Source organism: Centroberyx gerrardi, chromosome 6 (assembly GCF_048128805.1).
Source record: "Centroberyx gerrardi isolate f3 chromosome 6, fCenGer3.hap1.cur.20231027, whole genome shotgun sequence".
Lineage (NCBI taxonomy): Eukaryota > Metazoa > Chordata > Actinopteri > Beryciformes > Berycidae > Centroberyx > Centroberyx gerrardi.
In genome coordinates, this window is record NC_136002.1 from 8,066,397 (window position 1) to 8,084,864 (window position 18,468).

General features: G+C 45.8%; 1 protein-coding gene across 1 annotated transcript in view; it reads left to right on the forward strand.

Moving 5' to 3' along the window:
• The window catches only part of numbl (NUMB like endocytic adaptor protein), a 17,971-nt gene extending 7,523 nt beyond the window's left edge, over window positions 1-10,448 (forward strand). The window contains exons 4-9 of the mRNA XM_071897246.2: window positions 2,667-2,807; window positions 3,953-4,163; window positions 4,346-4,615; window positions 8,576-8,761; window positions 9,271-9,493; window positions 9,719-10,448. Coding sequence (XP_071753347.2) covers window positions 2,667-2,807; window positions 3,953-4,163; window positions 4,346-4,615; window positions 8,576-8,761; window positions 9,271-9,493; window positions 9,719-10,448 — 1,761 coding nt within the window. The remainder of the gene's footprint in view (window positions 1-2,666; window positions 2,808-3,952; window positions 4,164-4,345; window positions 4,616-8,575; window positions 8,762-9,270; window positions 9,494-9,718) is intronic.
• Window positions 10,449-18,468: the final 8,020 nt, after the last annotated feature.

An 18,468-nucleotide genomic window follows, 5' to 3' on the forward strand; every position in this document is an offset into this window, starting at 1 on the left:
CACTAGTACTTTCTGACTCGTGGATTTTCCAACCTCCCAGTCCGGCCCAGTTTGATGATGTCACCTTTAGGCTGACAACAGAAGGACCCTCCATGCATCAACTATCTTGATGTTCCCAGGCTAGTTTGGGCCGTGTGTGTGTGTGTGTGTGTGTGTGTACGTGTACGTATGCAGGTGTGTCTGTACGCATGTGCATTTGTGTACGTGTGTGTGTGTGTGTGTGCAGTTCCAGACCTGACATACGTGGCTCATGATTGCTTGCTGGAGGTGCTTAGTAGGGGAGGGAAGATCAAGTAAAAAAAAACAAAAACACACACACACACACACACACACACACACACACACTTGAGCACTGTCTGGTGGCTAGGGAGGCCTCCTATAGTGAGTGCAGCTAGCTGTGGATCTATTGAGAGCAGAGCAGAATAAAGGGCAGCAGAGAATAGAGGAGAGAGAGACAGAGCTCTCTCTCTCTCTCTCTCTCTCTCCCCCCCACTCCCCCTCTCTCAGTTTTTTTTGTATGGAGGCCACACACATAACCTCACCTCTCCCAATCCCCCAGACTTACTGCCCTCTCCTCCACCCTGCTCTCCTTACTTTCTCTCCTTCTCACTGATGTATTGGTCAATTAAAAGGTGGATAAACTCCAGAATTTCAGTTTCTTGAAAAGATGCTAATTTCACATCAGTCCGCACATTATCATGCTTATGACTTTAGAGTGTAAAGATGCATATTGGCTTACAAACATGAAGAAACTGAGGTTTGATGTGTTTACCCTCTAAATTTAAATCACTTTCTCCTTTTCTCTCCAACCTCACTGCTTCTTTACCTCTCATGTTTCCGTCAAAATGTCAAGTGGATTTCAAGCAAACTAAAAATTAGGTGCGTTTCCATCAGCTAGGTTGAAGTGAATAAATAGGTTTCCTAAACATAGAATGTACCTTCATCAGAAAACAACGAATTGATTAGTATTGGGCAAGTCATCCAAAGACAAAAACACAACTTGCATTGTGGGGATATCCGGGATGACAGCAAAAACACTGCTATGTCATGTATTTGACAAATGAGTTTTCATTGATATTCATCGCATAATTTCTTCATCAATAACTCTTCCGCTTCAAGCGAGTGTAAAAACGAGGAAATTAGAAATTCTAGAGAAATTATATCAACGTTTTTCCTTCCCTTTCCTTCTCATTCATTTGTACTTCGATGCATCATAATTAGCATAAATATACTTGCTTGTAGCGCTCACTTTTTCCTCCTCATCCATCTTATGAATCAGCAAGGAAGCCCCCCGATAACACCCACACAACCACTATTCAAAGCCTTTCCCGCAAACCTGTGAATGTGTGTGTGTGTGTGTGTGTGTGTGTGCATCCGAGACGCAGCTCCACATGACCTTCATGAACTAATGGATGAATAGAGTGAAACAGTAAAGTATTATTCTGTTTAATGCCCAAGATGAGACACCCGGAGTCACATGCCTACTGCGCTGTGTGCCTCCTTTCAGTGATGCGGTGACATGAGTCTGAGTCACCTTTACAGACACACACACACACACACACACACACACACACACCATCATCGCATTTCACCTAAAACACACCACACAAGCCTACAGAATGAGAAATGCCTGGAAAACACACCAACACACACTGCGCGTTTCTCAAAACTCAGATAAACATACAGAAAAACATACTGCCCAGGAAACACACACATGCTCACATGCACACACACACACACATGCTCACACACACACACACGCACACACATGCTCTCTGCCCAGCCTTTCACCTCGGTACCAGCAGCCCCCTTCATTCACTAATTGGCGCACAATGAATGGGCCGTTATTCTTCCACCTCTTTATCCTCACATCCCTCCTTCTTTTCTCCTCCTTTCCCCCTCTCCTTTCCCCTCCTTGCCCTCCTTCTTCCTTTCTCCTCATCCTCCCCTCTCTTTGTTTCCTGCGACATTGGAGGAGAGGAGTGCGGAAGTGCGCGGATGAGTGTGTGAACCCTCTCTTTCTCTTTCTTCCCTTTCTTCTCCCCCCTGCGCTCTTGTTTTCCCACTCTTTCTCTTTCGGTGAGTCAGAGGGGTGAACGAGGGGAGGGGGGGGGGGCCTTAATGTACATAGAGAAAGAGAGGGGCCCTCTTAGTCTCCTCTATAGTCGCTATAGACACTGAGACAGGCTGAATAACCCTTTTATAGACGGACGGACAAGTGGGGGAAACATCCCAGAGATTAAAAGAGGTTTCAGTGTCATTAGGCTGCAGTCATTTTCTTTTCTTTCACTGGTAGATGTGTAAATAGGTGACGGTGAGTAGGGTTTCAAGGGGTTAACAGAGGCTGAAAGCAGTGTGTCAAGTATTGGATCGGTCCGCAAGCCGGAGCGCTCAGTATTGTGCGCATGTTCCCCGTCAGTCATCGGTTGGGCTGATGGTTAGAAAAATGAAACCGTGTCAAATGCGATTTGAGGCGATCTAACTGTTGAAGCGATTTGATTGACTTGTTTTGTGTGAGCTGTCAAATCTGATTCTCTCTGACCTTCACACTCTCTCTCTCTCTCTCTCTCTCTCTCTCTCTCTCTCTCTCTCTCTCTCTCTCTCTCTCTCTCTCTCTCTCTCTCTCTCTCTCTCTCTCTCTCTCTCTCTCTCTCTCTCTCTCTCAGGACCTCATTGTGGACCAGACCATAGAGAAGGTTTCTTTCTGTGCTCCGGATCGTAACTATGACAAGGCCTTCTCCTACATCTGCCGAGACGGCACCACCAGACGGTGGATCTGCCACTGCTTCATGGCTCTCAAAGACTCGGTGAGGGGCTAATTAACCTTCCATCCGCCCTTCAGGGGTTTCCTCTGTGTTGTAGTTGCTCTTCAACTTTTTTTTTTTTTTTCTCTCAGTGCAGAAACCAAGTGAAGAAATTCAGTCTCTAAGGTTGGACACAGACTTATTAAAACTGACCAGTGCTCAGGACCTGACAGAAGCAGAGTAGTGACCTATTGTGAATCTCAACCCATGATTTAAAAGTGAGGCTTTATTCTATAGTGAACATTGAAGAACTGGACAGTAAAGAGAGTGAAATCTTGCAAAAATGGCAACCTAGGAAGACCTCAATCTGCATTGTTTACTGTACATTCTGCCATACATGATATCAGAAACTTGCAATATTAAATACAGTTGAAATCAATTAATTGCATTGTTCAAATGTTGTATAATAGCAATAATATACAGGTTGTGCTAATTGTTTGGCTGGGATGCAGACACTTGCTGTTATAGTTTGTGTGATTCCAAGCCTCTGGTGTTTCCACTTGACCAACCATGCAAGCTTAAAGAGGTAGAAACTAGAATAGCACTTGAACCAGTACCGTAATGGTCCGCTGTGGTTTCAAAGCCGCGGCGGTTTCATCAACTCGCCCAGCTTAGACTGCCAGAGTCAGATTATTAATCCGGACAGAACAGAGCGCAGCACGGTCCTCCGGGATTAGAAGAGGGGATTAGACAAGAGCCCGGGGAGTTATCTCTCCATCTAGCTCTGTCTGCCTCTATCTCCATCACGGCCTCTCCATCTCTCCATCCCTATCTGCTCATCTCAAACCGAATCGCCTCGGTGGGTGTCACGGCTGCCTGTGGAGAGAGAGAGGAGAAGGAGGGAGGGAGGGGTGGAGGCTGAGTGGGAAGGTAGGAATTAATTGCGGGCAGAAGGGTGGAATCGGTTGCAGTCCGTGCAAAAGGGCGTGAACTCATGTTGATGTTTGACATCAGAGGAGATTTTGAGGCTGGTAATTGCAGCCTAAACCGATCTGTTTGAGCGGTTATATTGTATGCAGTTGATTTGAGCGCCGACATGCACAACAGTCACACTTGGACACACATTTTCTTGAACTTGAACTGTCTAGAAGCAAAGTTTACATTCGGCTCTAACGCGTTTTCTGTCGCTGCCCTCTCCGCTCCACCAGGGGGAGAGACTGAGCCACGCGGTGGGCTGTGCCTTCGCCGCCTGTCTGGAGCGGAAGCAGCGGCGGGAGAAGGAGTGCGGCGTGACGGCCTCCTTCGACGCCAGCCGCACCTCCTTCGTCCGCGAGGGCTCCTTCCGCATCAACTCCTCCTGCCAGCAGGGCAGCAGCAGCGAGCGGGACGACATCATGAAGCTGCAGGATAAGAAGAAAGGTAGGAAGGCATTTGAAAGCGTCCACACAGAAGAAATGTTGCCTTCAAGAGCTCCTCGTAAGCTCGTACTTTGAAGTGTGGAAGTTGTAAAGATGACACGGTCAGAAATAATATGAAAATGGACCCTCCTTCCCTTTGTTTTCCTCTTTCTCACCCTCTCCGTCCTCCTCCCCCTCCTCTAGACCCGCCCTCTGCCATCCCTGCCCTGCCACCCGGGACCGCCTCCCCACCCGAGGGTGCGGCGTCCCCCGTGGAGCGCCCGGAGCCCGGCGGGCCCCACGCCATCCCTCGCCGCCACGCGCCCATCGAGCAGCTGGTGCGTCAGGGCTCGTTCCGGGGATTCCCGGCCCTCAGCCAGAAAAACTCTCCGTTCAAGAGGCAGCTGTCACTCCGCCTGAACGACCTGCCCTCCACGCTGCAGCGCAAGACCGACTTCCAGGCCAAGAACCCCGGTGAGTCGAGAGGTCGTGAAGTCAGACTCACACATGAACTTAGGAGTGAAACTGTGCGCTCCTGTGTCGATGGGTCAAAGGTCGAGCCTCCCGACCTCCATTCTAGCCCTGGTGACCCCTTTGTAGAAACACACTTATCTGTTAGTCACACTGGTTTTGAAAATATATACTACATATAACAGAGCTACGGTTAGACTGATTATAGGTTTTTGAAGGCCAATACCAATATTAATACTCTTGGATTGAAGCTGCCACTAGGCCAACATTTTGTGCCAGTACTCAGTATGTTCAAATTTGACCATTTTCATGTCCAAAAATTACAAGGATTCCGTATTCTGCCAGAATTTTATTCCCCAGCATGGAAAAGCCTCTGAAAAAGCATTGAGACCATCATTGTAAAACTCTCCACTGGAAGCCATACTGATGAATTTCTTTCAGCTGTGTTAGCAGCTCCTTCAGGCAGAGCGAGGCAGGTTTCATTGCAGGTTTTACTGTTGAGTAAAATCCTCCCACACCACACTGGAAGGATTTCTCTGGTCAGCCATCTGAAATAAAAATGAAAACAATAAAGGCATATTCACTAGCTGTGGTCAGGGAGGAGCCTCCATCATATCGGAGGTGGATGACATGGCCTATCCGATTTTTAATAAAAGGCTAATATTGGGCCCATCGATCGTCAAACCAATATAACGGTCTAACCCTAAAGAGAGTTTTGTGCTTTGCTACAGAAACTGAGGTGCCTTTTACACCTTCCATTAACATCCACAGATGATTTCACCACATTTTCACCTGGCATTAAAATGCATCTAGTATCTGCATTGAAATCAGAGCACTCTCTCTCTTGCAGACTCGATTGTGTTTTTTTCTTTCCTTGACTTCAAAAACGATCTGTAACAATTAGCATGCTGTTGGCAACCATTGGTCTCTGTTGTTCCTTTGCAAATCAGAATCTTTTTTTGGTATTTCAAACAATACAGAAGTCAATACATAGACTCTGCTTTCTACTTGCGTCATCAGTGTGCATGGATTGGAAATGCTATCGCATTTTCTGTTCAATGTGGCGGCAAGGCGTCACTGACCCGCTTCTGGAGGGGTTTGATCAGATCGTAGCATCAATCTTCAGCACGTCATCTCAGATGTATTTATGTTCATATTTTGATGCAGATAAGGTGCGATCCTTCGGTTTAATCCTGATGCTCAAGGTGCGCGCTGTTCACCAGATGAGGGCGGAGATAAAAGGCGGTTGTTATGTGAAGTGTTATCATTAATGCTATTAGTAACCGTGCTGATGGCTGCGCCCGTGTGACTCTGAGGGCCCTTGGGTTTTCACTAAGGATAATTAATATTCATTGACTTACCCCTTACAGGTTGGCGTATGGACACACACACACACACACATGCACACAGACACACACACATAGACACACCCACTCTGTAGTTGCACAGGATCAGAGCTCTCACTAACCAGGCTGATTATAGTCATTACGAGAGATGAGAGAGTTGACTGCGGGACTCCTCTGATCGGAATATTAAACCATAACACCCAACTCTCATGGTGGTTATATACAGTATATTCCAGCGGTTGTAGATTTGATGCAATTTGAAATCCCTCTCTCTCTTCCTCTCCCCCTCTCTCTGTCTTTCACTCCCTGTCTCTCTCTCACACACACACACACATGCACACACTAAGCAGTAGCAGCCAACTCCATTGCCTCCCTGCTCCCTTGTGGCTCTCTGAACAATGTGTGTATTGATCTGTGCGGTCAATCAGCTGTCCTGGTTAGCCAGAGGCTTCAGCAAGCCTTCCACCGGCCCTTAAAGCTGTCACTGCACTCAGAGGAAGGACAGACACACACACACACACACACACACACACAGCTGTACCCAATTCATTCAAGGTCATAGTATGTTCACTGCAGCCCATGCATGCTACTCCTTGCACATATGGAGTGTCTGGAGTGTGTCTGAGCCTTATGGGAAATTGAAAAGAACAGAGAGAGACAGACAGAGAGAGAGACAGAGAGAGAGAGAGATCACAAGGCCGGTCTTTGCAGAACTAAACGGAGAGTTCGTCTTTAATGGTCGACCTTACATCCGCCCCTACTGCCCTATGCACCCTTCACTATAATTCAAGGCCTGTAGCCACACAAAGCACACAGATGAGAGCATGAGAGTGAAATACAGCAGTGGGCTTGTATGGCATATTGGGTAGAGTATGGCACTAGGCCACCCAAGGTAAAAATGAATGCATTGACTTTTACTTTACCCTTCACTCCTCTACACCTGGGTGCCATGACTGGGTGCCATGAAACTTCACTATGGTGTGGTAAAAGTCGTTTTGCACAAATTAAATCTAACTATAAATCTTCACTTTAACTGCAATTTTAATCTCCCATAATCCTATTTGCATGCAAATGAGTTTTGATGATGTCACATGATGGGAAAACTTTACTTCTGGATTCTTTGTCTGTTAGTTTACATTGACTGCTGTGGTATTCATAGTATTCCCATGATGTCACATGCATCAATATGGTGCTTTACAATACACACAGCTCATTGGCTGTGTTTGTCATTTGATTAGAATCACCTGTTAATTTATTACAATCACCTGTTATTTTCCTACCAAGCTGGCCGTGTGGTGATAACAGAATACTATGTATAGGGATGTACAGTGTATAGCACTATGTATATATGTATATATACTGTATATGCTGTTGCTCAATCTTTTTATGATCATAAGACAACATATCTAGCATTAAAACAAAGCAGATTGTTGCTTCTAATACCAATGCTGTAATCTATGTTTGCTAACAGTTCAGTTGCCAACATTAGGTAACAAGCCCAGCAGACTAACATTACTGTATTCTCCATAGAAGAGATGAAGGCAGCTGATCAACTAGGGAGCCAGACAGCTGAGATCCCATTTAAATAAACTGACAGTTAATTAGGCCTACATGGCATTTCTGCAAATGCACCATGAGACTGTACAGCATCAGTGTTTGTTATTCCAGTTTTCAATATAAAATTCACATCCAGACAGGCAAATACCTGACAGGCACTATGCGATTAACCACAATAACGGAGAGAAAGACAAAGAATACAAATAAATATGTACATAAAAGATTGGAAATACAATAAAATGATCCGGGATGAGGGTGGCGGGGGCAGGGAAGTTGTTTAAGCCACACTCCTAGATGGGAATACATGCTCAGAGTAGAAGAGGAATGGCCGCCATCGAGAGTGTGATGGTGGCTGTGCAGATTTCCTTTTTAATATATTATAATATGAAGTCATGGTGCAAACAGGGAGAGGAGGATAAAGAAGAGGTGGAGGGAAATCAAAAGGGAGGAGGAGGAGGGAGGGGAGATTTTAACAATACACTGATTCTCAATTTCTATTCGTCACAGTCTCTCTCTCTAAGGCCTTAGTTGTGTAGGGAGGGACCAGGGGACAGGGAACGGGGAATTAGATGTTATATCTATTTTTATCCGAGGGCTGTGCAGGATAAGTTTAAAGCTGTAGTCCACACCAAAGGAGAAACCAGAGGACAGGAACATTATGCCGCCTAATCCGTCGCAGGTCGGATCAGTTGCACGTACTGGGTTGAAAACATGGCTAAACTAGGCTAAATTCACCTCTGTGGAGTCATTCCCCATACGTAACCCACAAGACGCAGGAGCATGACATAACAGATTAAGGCCTCGTGACTATTCTGTTAGGACTGGAAACATTCTTGTGAAGAAGGTCCTGATTAACACAATGTTATGTTTGTCTTAAGAGGTTCTTGTTTTTTTGCTGCTTTGTAGGTCAGCGGCTGCCAGCCTCAAACTTTGCATCCGCTCCAGTTTCTTCGCTTTTGATGCTTACTGGGTCTGTTACACAAATGAATAAACATATTTTCCTCTCCTCTCCTCTCCTCTCCTCGCCTCCCCTCCCCTCTCTCGCTCCCTTTTCTTCTAGTTCCAGAGATGGACATGGGGGTGCCGTGCGAGGGAGACAGCAGTATCAACGCCCTGTGCAGCCAGATCAACACCTCCTTCACCAAGCCGTCGGACGAGCTCTTCTGCAACCCCTCCTGCTCCGCCAACGGCCCGCCGGCCTGCACTGTGCCCCCTGTCTTACCGCCCCCGCCTGCACCGCTGCAGGGTAAGAACGAATTAATCAGATCAGAGACAGAGACTTAACGCTTGGATTTTAAAGACCAAGTATAAAAATTGTACAGGAGTTGGTACCATTGGTGCAGCGGCTGATAACGTTCAGAGTTAGTCAGAGATCACAGTACATGGTGAATCATACACCTGGTGTAAGGACAGTAAGACATGTAAACTATATACAGCATGTATATCACTTGACATATATACATTCAATATGACTGGCCTCATAGTTCTTTTTTAGTTAAGGAGTAGGTCAATCTACCTCTTGTGTTTATCTGTTCCTTCTTTAAGTATAGAGCAAAGAGAACTACCTACACAGTGGAATAGGGGAACATTTCCATGTGTTTCTTCTTCTTGTTCTTCCTCTTGTTCTTTTTCTTCTCCTTCTTTTTTATTATACCCTGTGTCAACCAATAATAATGCATTCTAGAATTTTTTCTAAAGAGCCCAGAGTCTGAAAAAGTTGTTGACCTCTCCTGCTTTATCTCTATCTCTCTCTAGCCACTTCTTCCTGGGTGCAGTCGGATCCGCCGCTCCACTCTCCCCCTCCGATTTCCGTGGCGATGCAGATGCAGATGCAGAGCGGACACAAGCGCACGCCGTCCGAGGCCGAGCGGTGGCTGGAGGAGGTCGCCAAGGCCGTCAAGGCCCAGCAACAGACCCCTCCCCCAGGCCCCACCATCCCCACCATCCCGGGCCCACCCTCCATGTCCAGTCAGCCAATGTCCAGTCACGCGGCCTTATCGGCTGTCCCGGTGTCCACTGTCTCCATGTCCCTCGGCTCCATGTCCAACCCCCTCATGTCGGGCCCCTCCTCCGTCTCAGGCCAGCCCCCGATGCCCCTCCCGCCCATGTCGCTATCATCGGTTCCCCTTATACCGGGCCCTCCAATGTCGGGTCCCCCCATGTCTCTACCCTCCATGTCCATCCCCACCATGTCCGGTCCTAGCATGTCCGGGGCCCCCATGATCCAGCCCTCCCTCCCCGGGCCCCCAGGCTCCCTCCCGAGCTCCATGCAGCCCTTCCCCCTGGCGTTCGACACCACCCCGGCCCCCGTCGGCATGTTCGCTAGCCAGCCGGTCCAGCCAGCTTTCGTCCCCATGCAGACCTACATGCCGGGCCTGGCCAGCAGCATGACCTACCCCAACGCCAGCGTGCCTGTGGTGGGCATCACGCCGTCGCAAATGGTGGCCAACGTCTTCTGTACCGCCACCGGCTCGTCCGGCGGGGGCGGTGCCATGGGCTCGGTCGGAGGAGGAGCCAAAGTGGGGCCGCTCGGAACAGTCGGCCATCACCATTCTTTCCCTGGATCGACTGGTGCAGTCGGACACGCCGGAGGGTTTCCCACGCCACCGTTCACTTCCACCCAGCCGCTATCTACAGCCGTTAACGGCCTCCCGCCGCATAGCAGCACTCCGCCTAATGCCGGTACGTTGGCCCTCCAGAACGGGACGTCCAACAGCGGCGGGAACGGCGGCAGCGGTAGCTGCTGGCCACCAGAGGGCAGTCAGCTAACGGCCCCGCCGGCCTGCGATTTCCAAGAAGCTGAGCGTTTCGAGGCCAAGTGGGCTGCGCTGGAGACCAAACCAGCGTCTCAGCAGCCTGGGAACAAGGCGCCGGCTGCAGCCGCCAACCCGTTTTCCAACGATCTGCAAAAGACGTTTGAGATCGAGCTCTAAGCCAGAGTTGGCCTCCCAAAGCCGTAGCGCCCGGAGTTAGTCTGTGATAGCCAGGCGCTAACTCTGGCATCTCCGCATAGAATGGGATGCAGGTCCCCGAACTAGCCCACTGTCCGACCCGTGACAGCCTAGCAGCCTGCCACCAGCTCTCTTAGGAGTCGATGGTAGAATGAAGTTAATTGCTTTCTTTACACTCCCATGAGAGCTGGGAAGGAAGCCGGCAGATTGCTAGGCCGCCATCGGAGGATCAGGTCTCTAGCTCACTAGACTGGACCCAGACAGGATGGACTGACCCCTTCCACTCCTCCTCCTCTTCTCCTCTCTTCCCTGCTTTCACTTCTCCACTCTGGATTTACTTTACCTGCTCCAAGTCCCTGTGAACGTGTGCCCTGCAGGCAGCAGAGGGGGGCACAGTTCAGTGATTTCTTTAAAAGGGAACTCCACTAAGATGCATTCCACTCCCATGAGATGTTTTTGGCTGTTTTCTCCTTGGCGGACATGGAGAATTTAGAGGATATGGCTATAACACAGGGTGTACCGAGAGGCAGGGAACGTTTTTTTGACTGATAAAAGGGATTGATGCTGATATTAGCCAAGCACAGCAGAGGTGTGGAGACCTAAAAGGACTAGCCAATGATCTGAGACCCCACCCTACCAACCCAAAAGGACTTACTGACCAATAGTAGAAGAGATTGATGGCCAAAATGATTTTATTATTTATTGTATTTTATTTTTTTGGGATCTTAACAAGTTATATATATTTCGAAAATCAAGTTTTTAAAGCAGTGTTTCAGGAGCGTGTTGTTTCCCCCCCCCCCTGTATTTATTTTTGTTGAACTGTAAAGAGGAGGGAAACAGACAGACGGACAGCAGAGGCGGAGGGAAGAGGGAGAGAGCATTGTGGGAAACCGAGTCACTCGATTGAAATACTATGTAACGAAAACCAAATTGCCAGGGCCGACAGTACAGCGGTATGTAATGCGACCTGTAGGAGAGAGAGCAAGTGTAAATAGTGGCATGCTTCTTCCACCCATTAGCCCTCATGTATAACGCTCCGCTGCTGCTCAGTCCAGACGAGTCAGTGCGACTTCACTTTGGCTTCACTTTCTGTTGCTGAAGCCCCAGCTTCAAGGGCGCTGGGACACGAGAAATCACTTCAGGATATCCAACACAGACACTCTGGACTAAAGTCTGGACCACAGTACAGCACAACTCAGCGTAACTCTCCAGAAGACGAACCCGAGGAACTTTAACGAACTCAGTGGAAATGAAAAACACTCTACAACACTGTGTAACTGGTTGAAAAAAAACAACAACGATGCACTACATTCCAACATTGATAAATCCTTTGAGGAGTTCAAACACAGGGTATAGTCACATCACATACAGTACATTAGGAGTGTGTGTTCACTACTACTGTATCAGTAGCAGCAGTACTATATTCATTACAAACTGCAGGATTGATGGTGAAAGGGAAGAGAGAGGGGGAAATGAGCAGTCCTTCAGGAGGGCATCGCACAACAAAATAACAGAGGGAAATAAAGCATATATCGCTGATGCATACCAGGTTTTGCGTTGTGTTAAATGCGACCGAACGAACAGGAAATATGGCATGGCAGAGGAACAGATGGTTGGAGGAAAGGAAAAGGGGAAGGAAAAGCTGTATGTGAGAGACTGAAGGAGAGAATGGGGTTATACCTTTAGAAGAATGAGTCGGAGGATGTCTGAAGGAAGGCAAGTGAGATAAGATGTGATGAAAGAGAGAGAGACGGGGGGGGGGGGGGGGGGGAGAAAGAGAGAGGTCTAGTGTGTGAAAATATGGTCAACAAAGACACATTCATGGCGTAGCTCACAACCCGGGCATTGTCAGCCATTTTTAGTCAAACAGCCTCTTTTTTTTTTGTTTTTTTTTGTTTTTTACATCTTCTTTATGTCTACCCAAGACTAAAGGCCAAGCCACTTCAGTTGCAGCATCATGTTCCCACCTCTTTAAGCCTGCATCAAAAACGACTCATTTTGATCATATTTAAGAAGGAGTTGCATATTATATAACTACCGCCCTTTCTTTTATTCTAAGTATGCGCAACTCCCTATATAGTTAACCGAAACTCCGACAATGTCTTCAAAGCTTTATGTGTTTTGACTTGCAGTTCGTGGCATGAGTCATACGAGTTTGGGTCTATTCAAGAAGATGCAACATTAGTAGAAATGTACTGTGTAGAAGGGCTTTTCCATGTGAGGCGTAGCGACTATAGGCTGTGTTGTTGCCCTGTACTGTATGTTATATTTCTTCAGATGAGCGGTGATCAGACTGAACATGCCCCTGCCCTGCAGAGCCGTCACGTTCCTTTGGGAATTTCAACTCTATGAATCCGGTCTGCCACTTATTAGGTTTCCCGCTCATTAACTCCATACAGCTTAATTGGCTTAACTGTGGCTTTGATCCCATCCCGATTGGCCGCCTCCTAAGAGGACGGAAATTTATGCGCCGCGGGCCCTAATTTATGCGATCTCGGCTCCGCCCAGGTTTTTCTCCTTTGTTTTTTCGGACAAATCGATACTGTATTTCTTCTCCCGCGAAACAAATCCAAATTCCTCTCTCTGCCCTCCTCTCTTTACGAGACAAGACCGAGTCACTCATGAAATTGATTGCTTTTATTTCATTGAAGATATAGTTTCCCCCCTGGACTTGTTTGCACGCCCTCCAAATTATAAATGTAGGTTAATTGTGTTCCGCATTAAAGCAAACTAAATGACCTCATAAACTTGATTGTAAAACCATAGTTTAGTGATGGTAACAAAACAAACCAGTGGAGTTTATTTTTAATCTTTATTTACAGAATTTTTGTATTTAAACCTACATATTTGTATTATAATTACATTGTACAAAAGATAAATAAAGTAATATAATATTACACCTGCTCATGTTGTGTGTGTGCGAGGGTTTTTTGTCTTTTCTCGGACACAATAGCTACAGCAGTTCTCTCTCTCTTTTGTCCTTTCTCGCCTCCTCTCTCATCACTGTTCTCGTCTGTTTCTTTCTCTTCATCTATCCTTTTCTTTCCTTTATTCTCTTGTCATCTCCGCCTCCTGAGATCTCAGCTGCTGTCTGTGCTCCTATCTCTCTATATCGATCTGTCTCTCTACCTTCTTTCCCTCTCTATTTCTGTTTCCATCCAACTGTCAAGCGAGTTTTGAAATGTTGCAAAAAATAAACTGTGAATGAGGTCATCAGCTGGGTTGAAGTGAATAAATAGGCTTCCTGAATGTCAATAAAACACAATGGAAAGTCTTTCAACAATTGATCAGTACTGGGCAAGTTGTTATTCTTTAATGTCAGCCATGCTTCATGTTTTTTCCATTCAGCTTTTGTAATTTGACTATAATACTTGGATGGAAACCCAGCAATGGCTCTCTTCTTTAACCGTCCATACCCTCTCTCTTTTCTTTCTGTGTAAACCCCCCATCCCCCCACCCCTCCACATCTCCCCACCCATTTCTTCTGGATGTAACTACTGTCTACCCAGTGCTGTCCTCCCGTCCGCCCGCTGAGCAGTGCTGCTGCTGCAGCTCAGGTCACTAATGGAAGGAGACAAGGCCTCTTTTCTTCCCCAGGGCCGTGAGAAACGGGGCACATACACACACACACGCACGCACGCACACACACAAACACACACACGCACGCACACAGAGCTCTTGAGTCATGGTAGCAGTAACTCTCACCAGGCCATTGTCCTCTGATCTGAGGACAGAGAGATTGAGTGTGTGTTGCCGAGGAGTCAAAAAGAGAATATCATCATAGCTCTTTTCCCTGTTGTAAAACTCTAGTGGACAGCCAATTGTTTTCCAGTGCTGGTCACATAATTGTTGTAACATAGCCTTTAGTGAAGCAGCTCACTGTGCATCACATTCCCCATATTAATGTTAAATGATAGTCAGTGTTAAAGAGGCCATATTAGAGGAATTTAGATTGTTATGAAGTGATAAAGATATTTGATCAGCACTGTTTTAATTTTAGTTGGAGTGGCGGCTGAACATATAGTTATTACATTTTCAAAAAGTAATTTATTTTTACAGACAGTGTCAGATTATCCCTAGTTAATCACAACAGGAATGTGGTGTGTTTAACATCCAATCGACCATTGTAATTGATCAAACATCATTTGAATTGGGGAGGATGATGCTACCTGCCAGTCAGGGCATTGTAACTGTTGTGCATGTAAGAATTTATTGCCTGAATTTATTCAGTTAAAACCCAATGAATTACACACCATCTCATCACATCACATCATGAAACACAATGTGTTTAGCGTGAGACTGGTAAAAAGTGAACAATATACAGTTGGACCTTGCTGCTACATTCAACCCTGTGCCTCCACCTGTGCACTGTGCATTGCACAGTATAGTGAAGTTGGCTACAGTAGCCTACATAGGAGATAGAGATGATTGGTTGCCATGGTTACAGAGTGAAAGACTCATTTATAAACATCTAAAAAGTGCCGGAGTCGGCAGAACAGCCTCCTATACATATGAATTAAAGTGCCATAAGGAATGATAGTGGCTGAAAATACAATATCATCCTAATGGATTCTCAATGCAGGTAGGGCAAACCTGGGGGGATGTCGGGGTGGGGGTGGGGTGGGGGGGTTCCTGACTTCTGCTCGGGTTTTAAAGGCTCATTTCACATACATCATGGCCACATTACAATGTTAAGTATCTGTATCACTGCCATACAGGATAGATCAATTCAGGCTGAACACACAAAGGGATGTCTGTGATTCCTCTGTGGCCCGGCTCACTGCAGCTAATATTGTGAGACAGGCAGGGATTACTCTGAATGTGTGGATGGAAAACATCACTGTGGGCTATGCTGTTTCACTTTCAATTAGTGCTCTCTCTCTCTGTCTATTGCTTTTTATGTTCGTCTGTAAAATGAAAGAGGTTGCCGGTTCCGGCGATCTGCAGTCTCTGTGTGTGTGTGTGTGTGTGTAAGATGCAAACAGCTTGCCAGCATCAAGTCTGTGCAAATGTGTAATTAAGTTGAGATGGAGAGGATAAATGCGTGTGTGTGTGTGTGTGTGTGTGTGTGTGTGTGTGTGTGTGCATCTGTATTCGATGGCTACATCTGATAGCAGTAGAAGCGTATAGAATCAGTAATGGTGTTTGTGTAATGGGCCATGCCTAGATTGTCAGATCAGCACAGGATAATGCATACATGTAACACACACACACACACACACACACACACACACAGACACACACTTATCCTTTCTATCTCTGCTTAATTGCACAAAGACACACACACACACACACACACAGATACACACACTGCACAGTATATATAAGCCTTCGTACCACAATCAGCATTTCAGTATCAGACTAGAAACTCTTTCAGCAGTACTTACATGCTCTCTCTCTCTCTCTCTCTCTCTCTCTCTCTCTCTCTCTCTCTCTCTCTCTCACACACATGAACACACGCACAGTTCTATCTCTGCTAATTGCAATGGATATAGTGTTTGCAACGTGACCTTGCAGTCCTTGAAGCTAGGAGGAAGTAATTACATTGATTAATTGCATGTGTTTGCTATTGATTAGCACAGCAGCGCGCCTACTGTTCTGTACGCAGCAGGTTTCCACAGCATGGCTCCGTCTGAAATCTAAATGTTCTGGACGATATTTGATAGAATTGAGGCAGTGTTCCATGTTAACGCTTGTGTACTGAGCAAATAGGTCATGACAAGCCTTCTTGCAGGGGATGCATACAGTGTGTGTGTGTGTGTGTGTGTGAGTGCGTTCATGTGTAGAAATATGCACATGTCAAGAAATACTGACTTTGGCCCTCAGGATTTGACGCAACCTCAAATGCCAAGGCAAGGGCGTGCACACACACACACACACACACACACACACACATATTCAGATTCCTCACCACTGTGCCCATCTCTGGCATTCCTGGCAGGTGACATTTTGGCGCCGTTAACTGGCCCTTGTGGCATTGTAGCCCTGCCACACTCTCTCTCTCTCTCTCTCTCTCTCTCTCTCTCTCCCTCACACACACACACACACACACACACACACACACACACACACAGTGTCAGCTCCTACCACCCCCTGCCAGCAGCTGTCACTCATCAGTGATGGGTGCCAGAGAGGACCAGAGCCAGTATGCTTTCACTCCCCCATTGTTTGCTCTGCTCTAATCTTCCATGCAGCGATGCAAATGGACATGTTTTTACAATGCCATTGTACCAGAGAGGGCTTTGCAGTGCACTGCATTGTATCTAATAAGCCTAAAGGAGATGGAGATGACAAGTCTTGAGAAATGAAGTCAGGCTCTTCATCCAAATGCTCAGTCAGTCGCTCATTCACCGCTTGGCACCATATGGGTGACAGATTCTCAATAATATGAGTAAATCCTATATGCTTTTCATTCAAATGACATTTTGCTATCATCATTCTAGGACTCCTAAGCTTATGTAATCATACAAAGCTCCTTTATGTATGTGGTGATTATGCATATATGGGATGTGATGTCTTCATCATTACACTACATGTATGTAATCTCTGTAATGTGTGTTGTGTGTGTGTGTGTGTGTGTGTGTGTGTGTGTGTGTGTGTGTGTGTGTAAGAGAGACTCAATCAATTCTGCTGGCTGCACATGTGATTCATGTGCTAAGCCGGTGTGGATTACAAACAACAGACCATGTTGTACAATAGACGTCGCTCTGTGGTTGTAGGAAGCACATAATTACAGGTTTATACCTCGTTTAGTGTGAATGGAGAGGTGCTGATGTTTTTATTCTGCCACTCTGATGCTGCATCAGCTCGGCAGGTTGTTGAAGGTAAAGTTGACGTCTCTCTCAACATCTATCTATCTATCTGTCTGTCTGTCTGTCTGTCTGTCAATCTGTCTATCTATCTTCTGTCTATCTATCTATCTATCTATCTATCTATCTATCTATCTATCTATCAGCCTATCTATCAGTCTATCTATCTATCAGCCTATCTAGATTGTTGACACCATTTGCCTCTTGAAACATCAATAATTTACCAGCAGACAAGATGCAAATTTCTGACTCCAACTAGGACAGCTTCATAGTGATATTCCCTGTTGGGACTCACCCAGGACAGCAAGAGTTGATGGTCTCATCTAAAATCTGCCATGGTGCAGCTCGGGTATTTCTGTTCATCTAGCGCCCCCTTGTGTAAATACAGTGCATCACCACAATTACACAACAACCATTTTTGTGTTTGCCAGCAGGACAGGCATCTACATCCAGGTCCCTCTAGACCTGCTGAAGCCAGTAAGAGGCTGTAGGGTTTTTATTAGGTCCTTGTTGAACTGTGTATGTCTGAAACTCCTGTGGTAGTGCTACCTTTACAGGCCAGCTGATGGCTCTCATGTAAAATCAAACTGAGGATACAACATTGTGTGACTAACACTGTTGTAAATAGATATAACATACTAATGGACACAGTTCCTAATAATCGTTCAAGCTATCATTCAACATATAAACCTAATCAGCTTTACTCAACTTCTTAGCTAATTTCAATTGCCATGTGTAAACTTCAAAACCAACAACATACTAATTGATTAACTGAAAAAAAGTACAAAAAACAACTCTTACAATCAATGCATACAATAAGACAAGACATATTTTGGATACAGCACAATAATACATTACACCTTTATCTTGAAAGCCTTAAAGAGTTAAAAAAAACAAAACTCAAACTTTAAGAAAATAGCACAGAATTATGAATTAAATAGCCTTTGTAATGTTATGCTATTCAAAACAATACAAGCTCTTCAAACTTGTTACAACCTCATCAAATCTTCTCACCTAATAAGCACAATCAGTTATTAAAATAATTGATTTATAATGAGGATTGACCCACACAACTACTCAAGCACACTTTAGTATTACAAATCCAACCACTTTTTATTAAACCGTTTTACAATAATCATGACATTTCAGTTGCATTATAATAAATGAGATTACCAATGCGTTTTGTTCTCCAA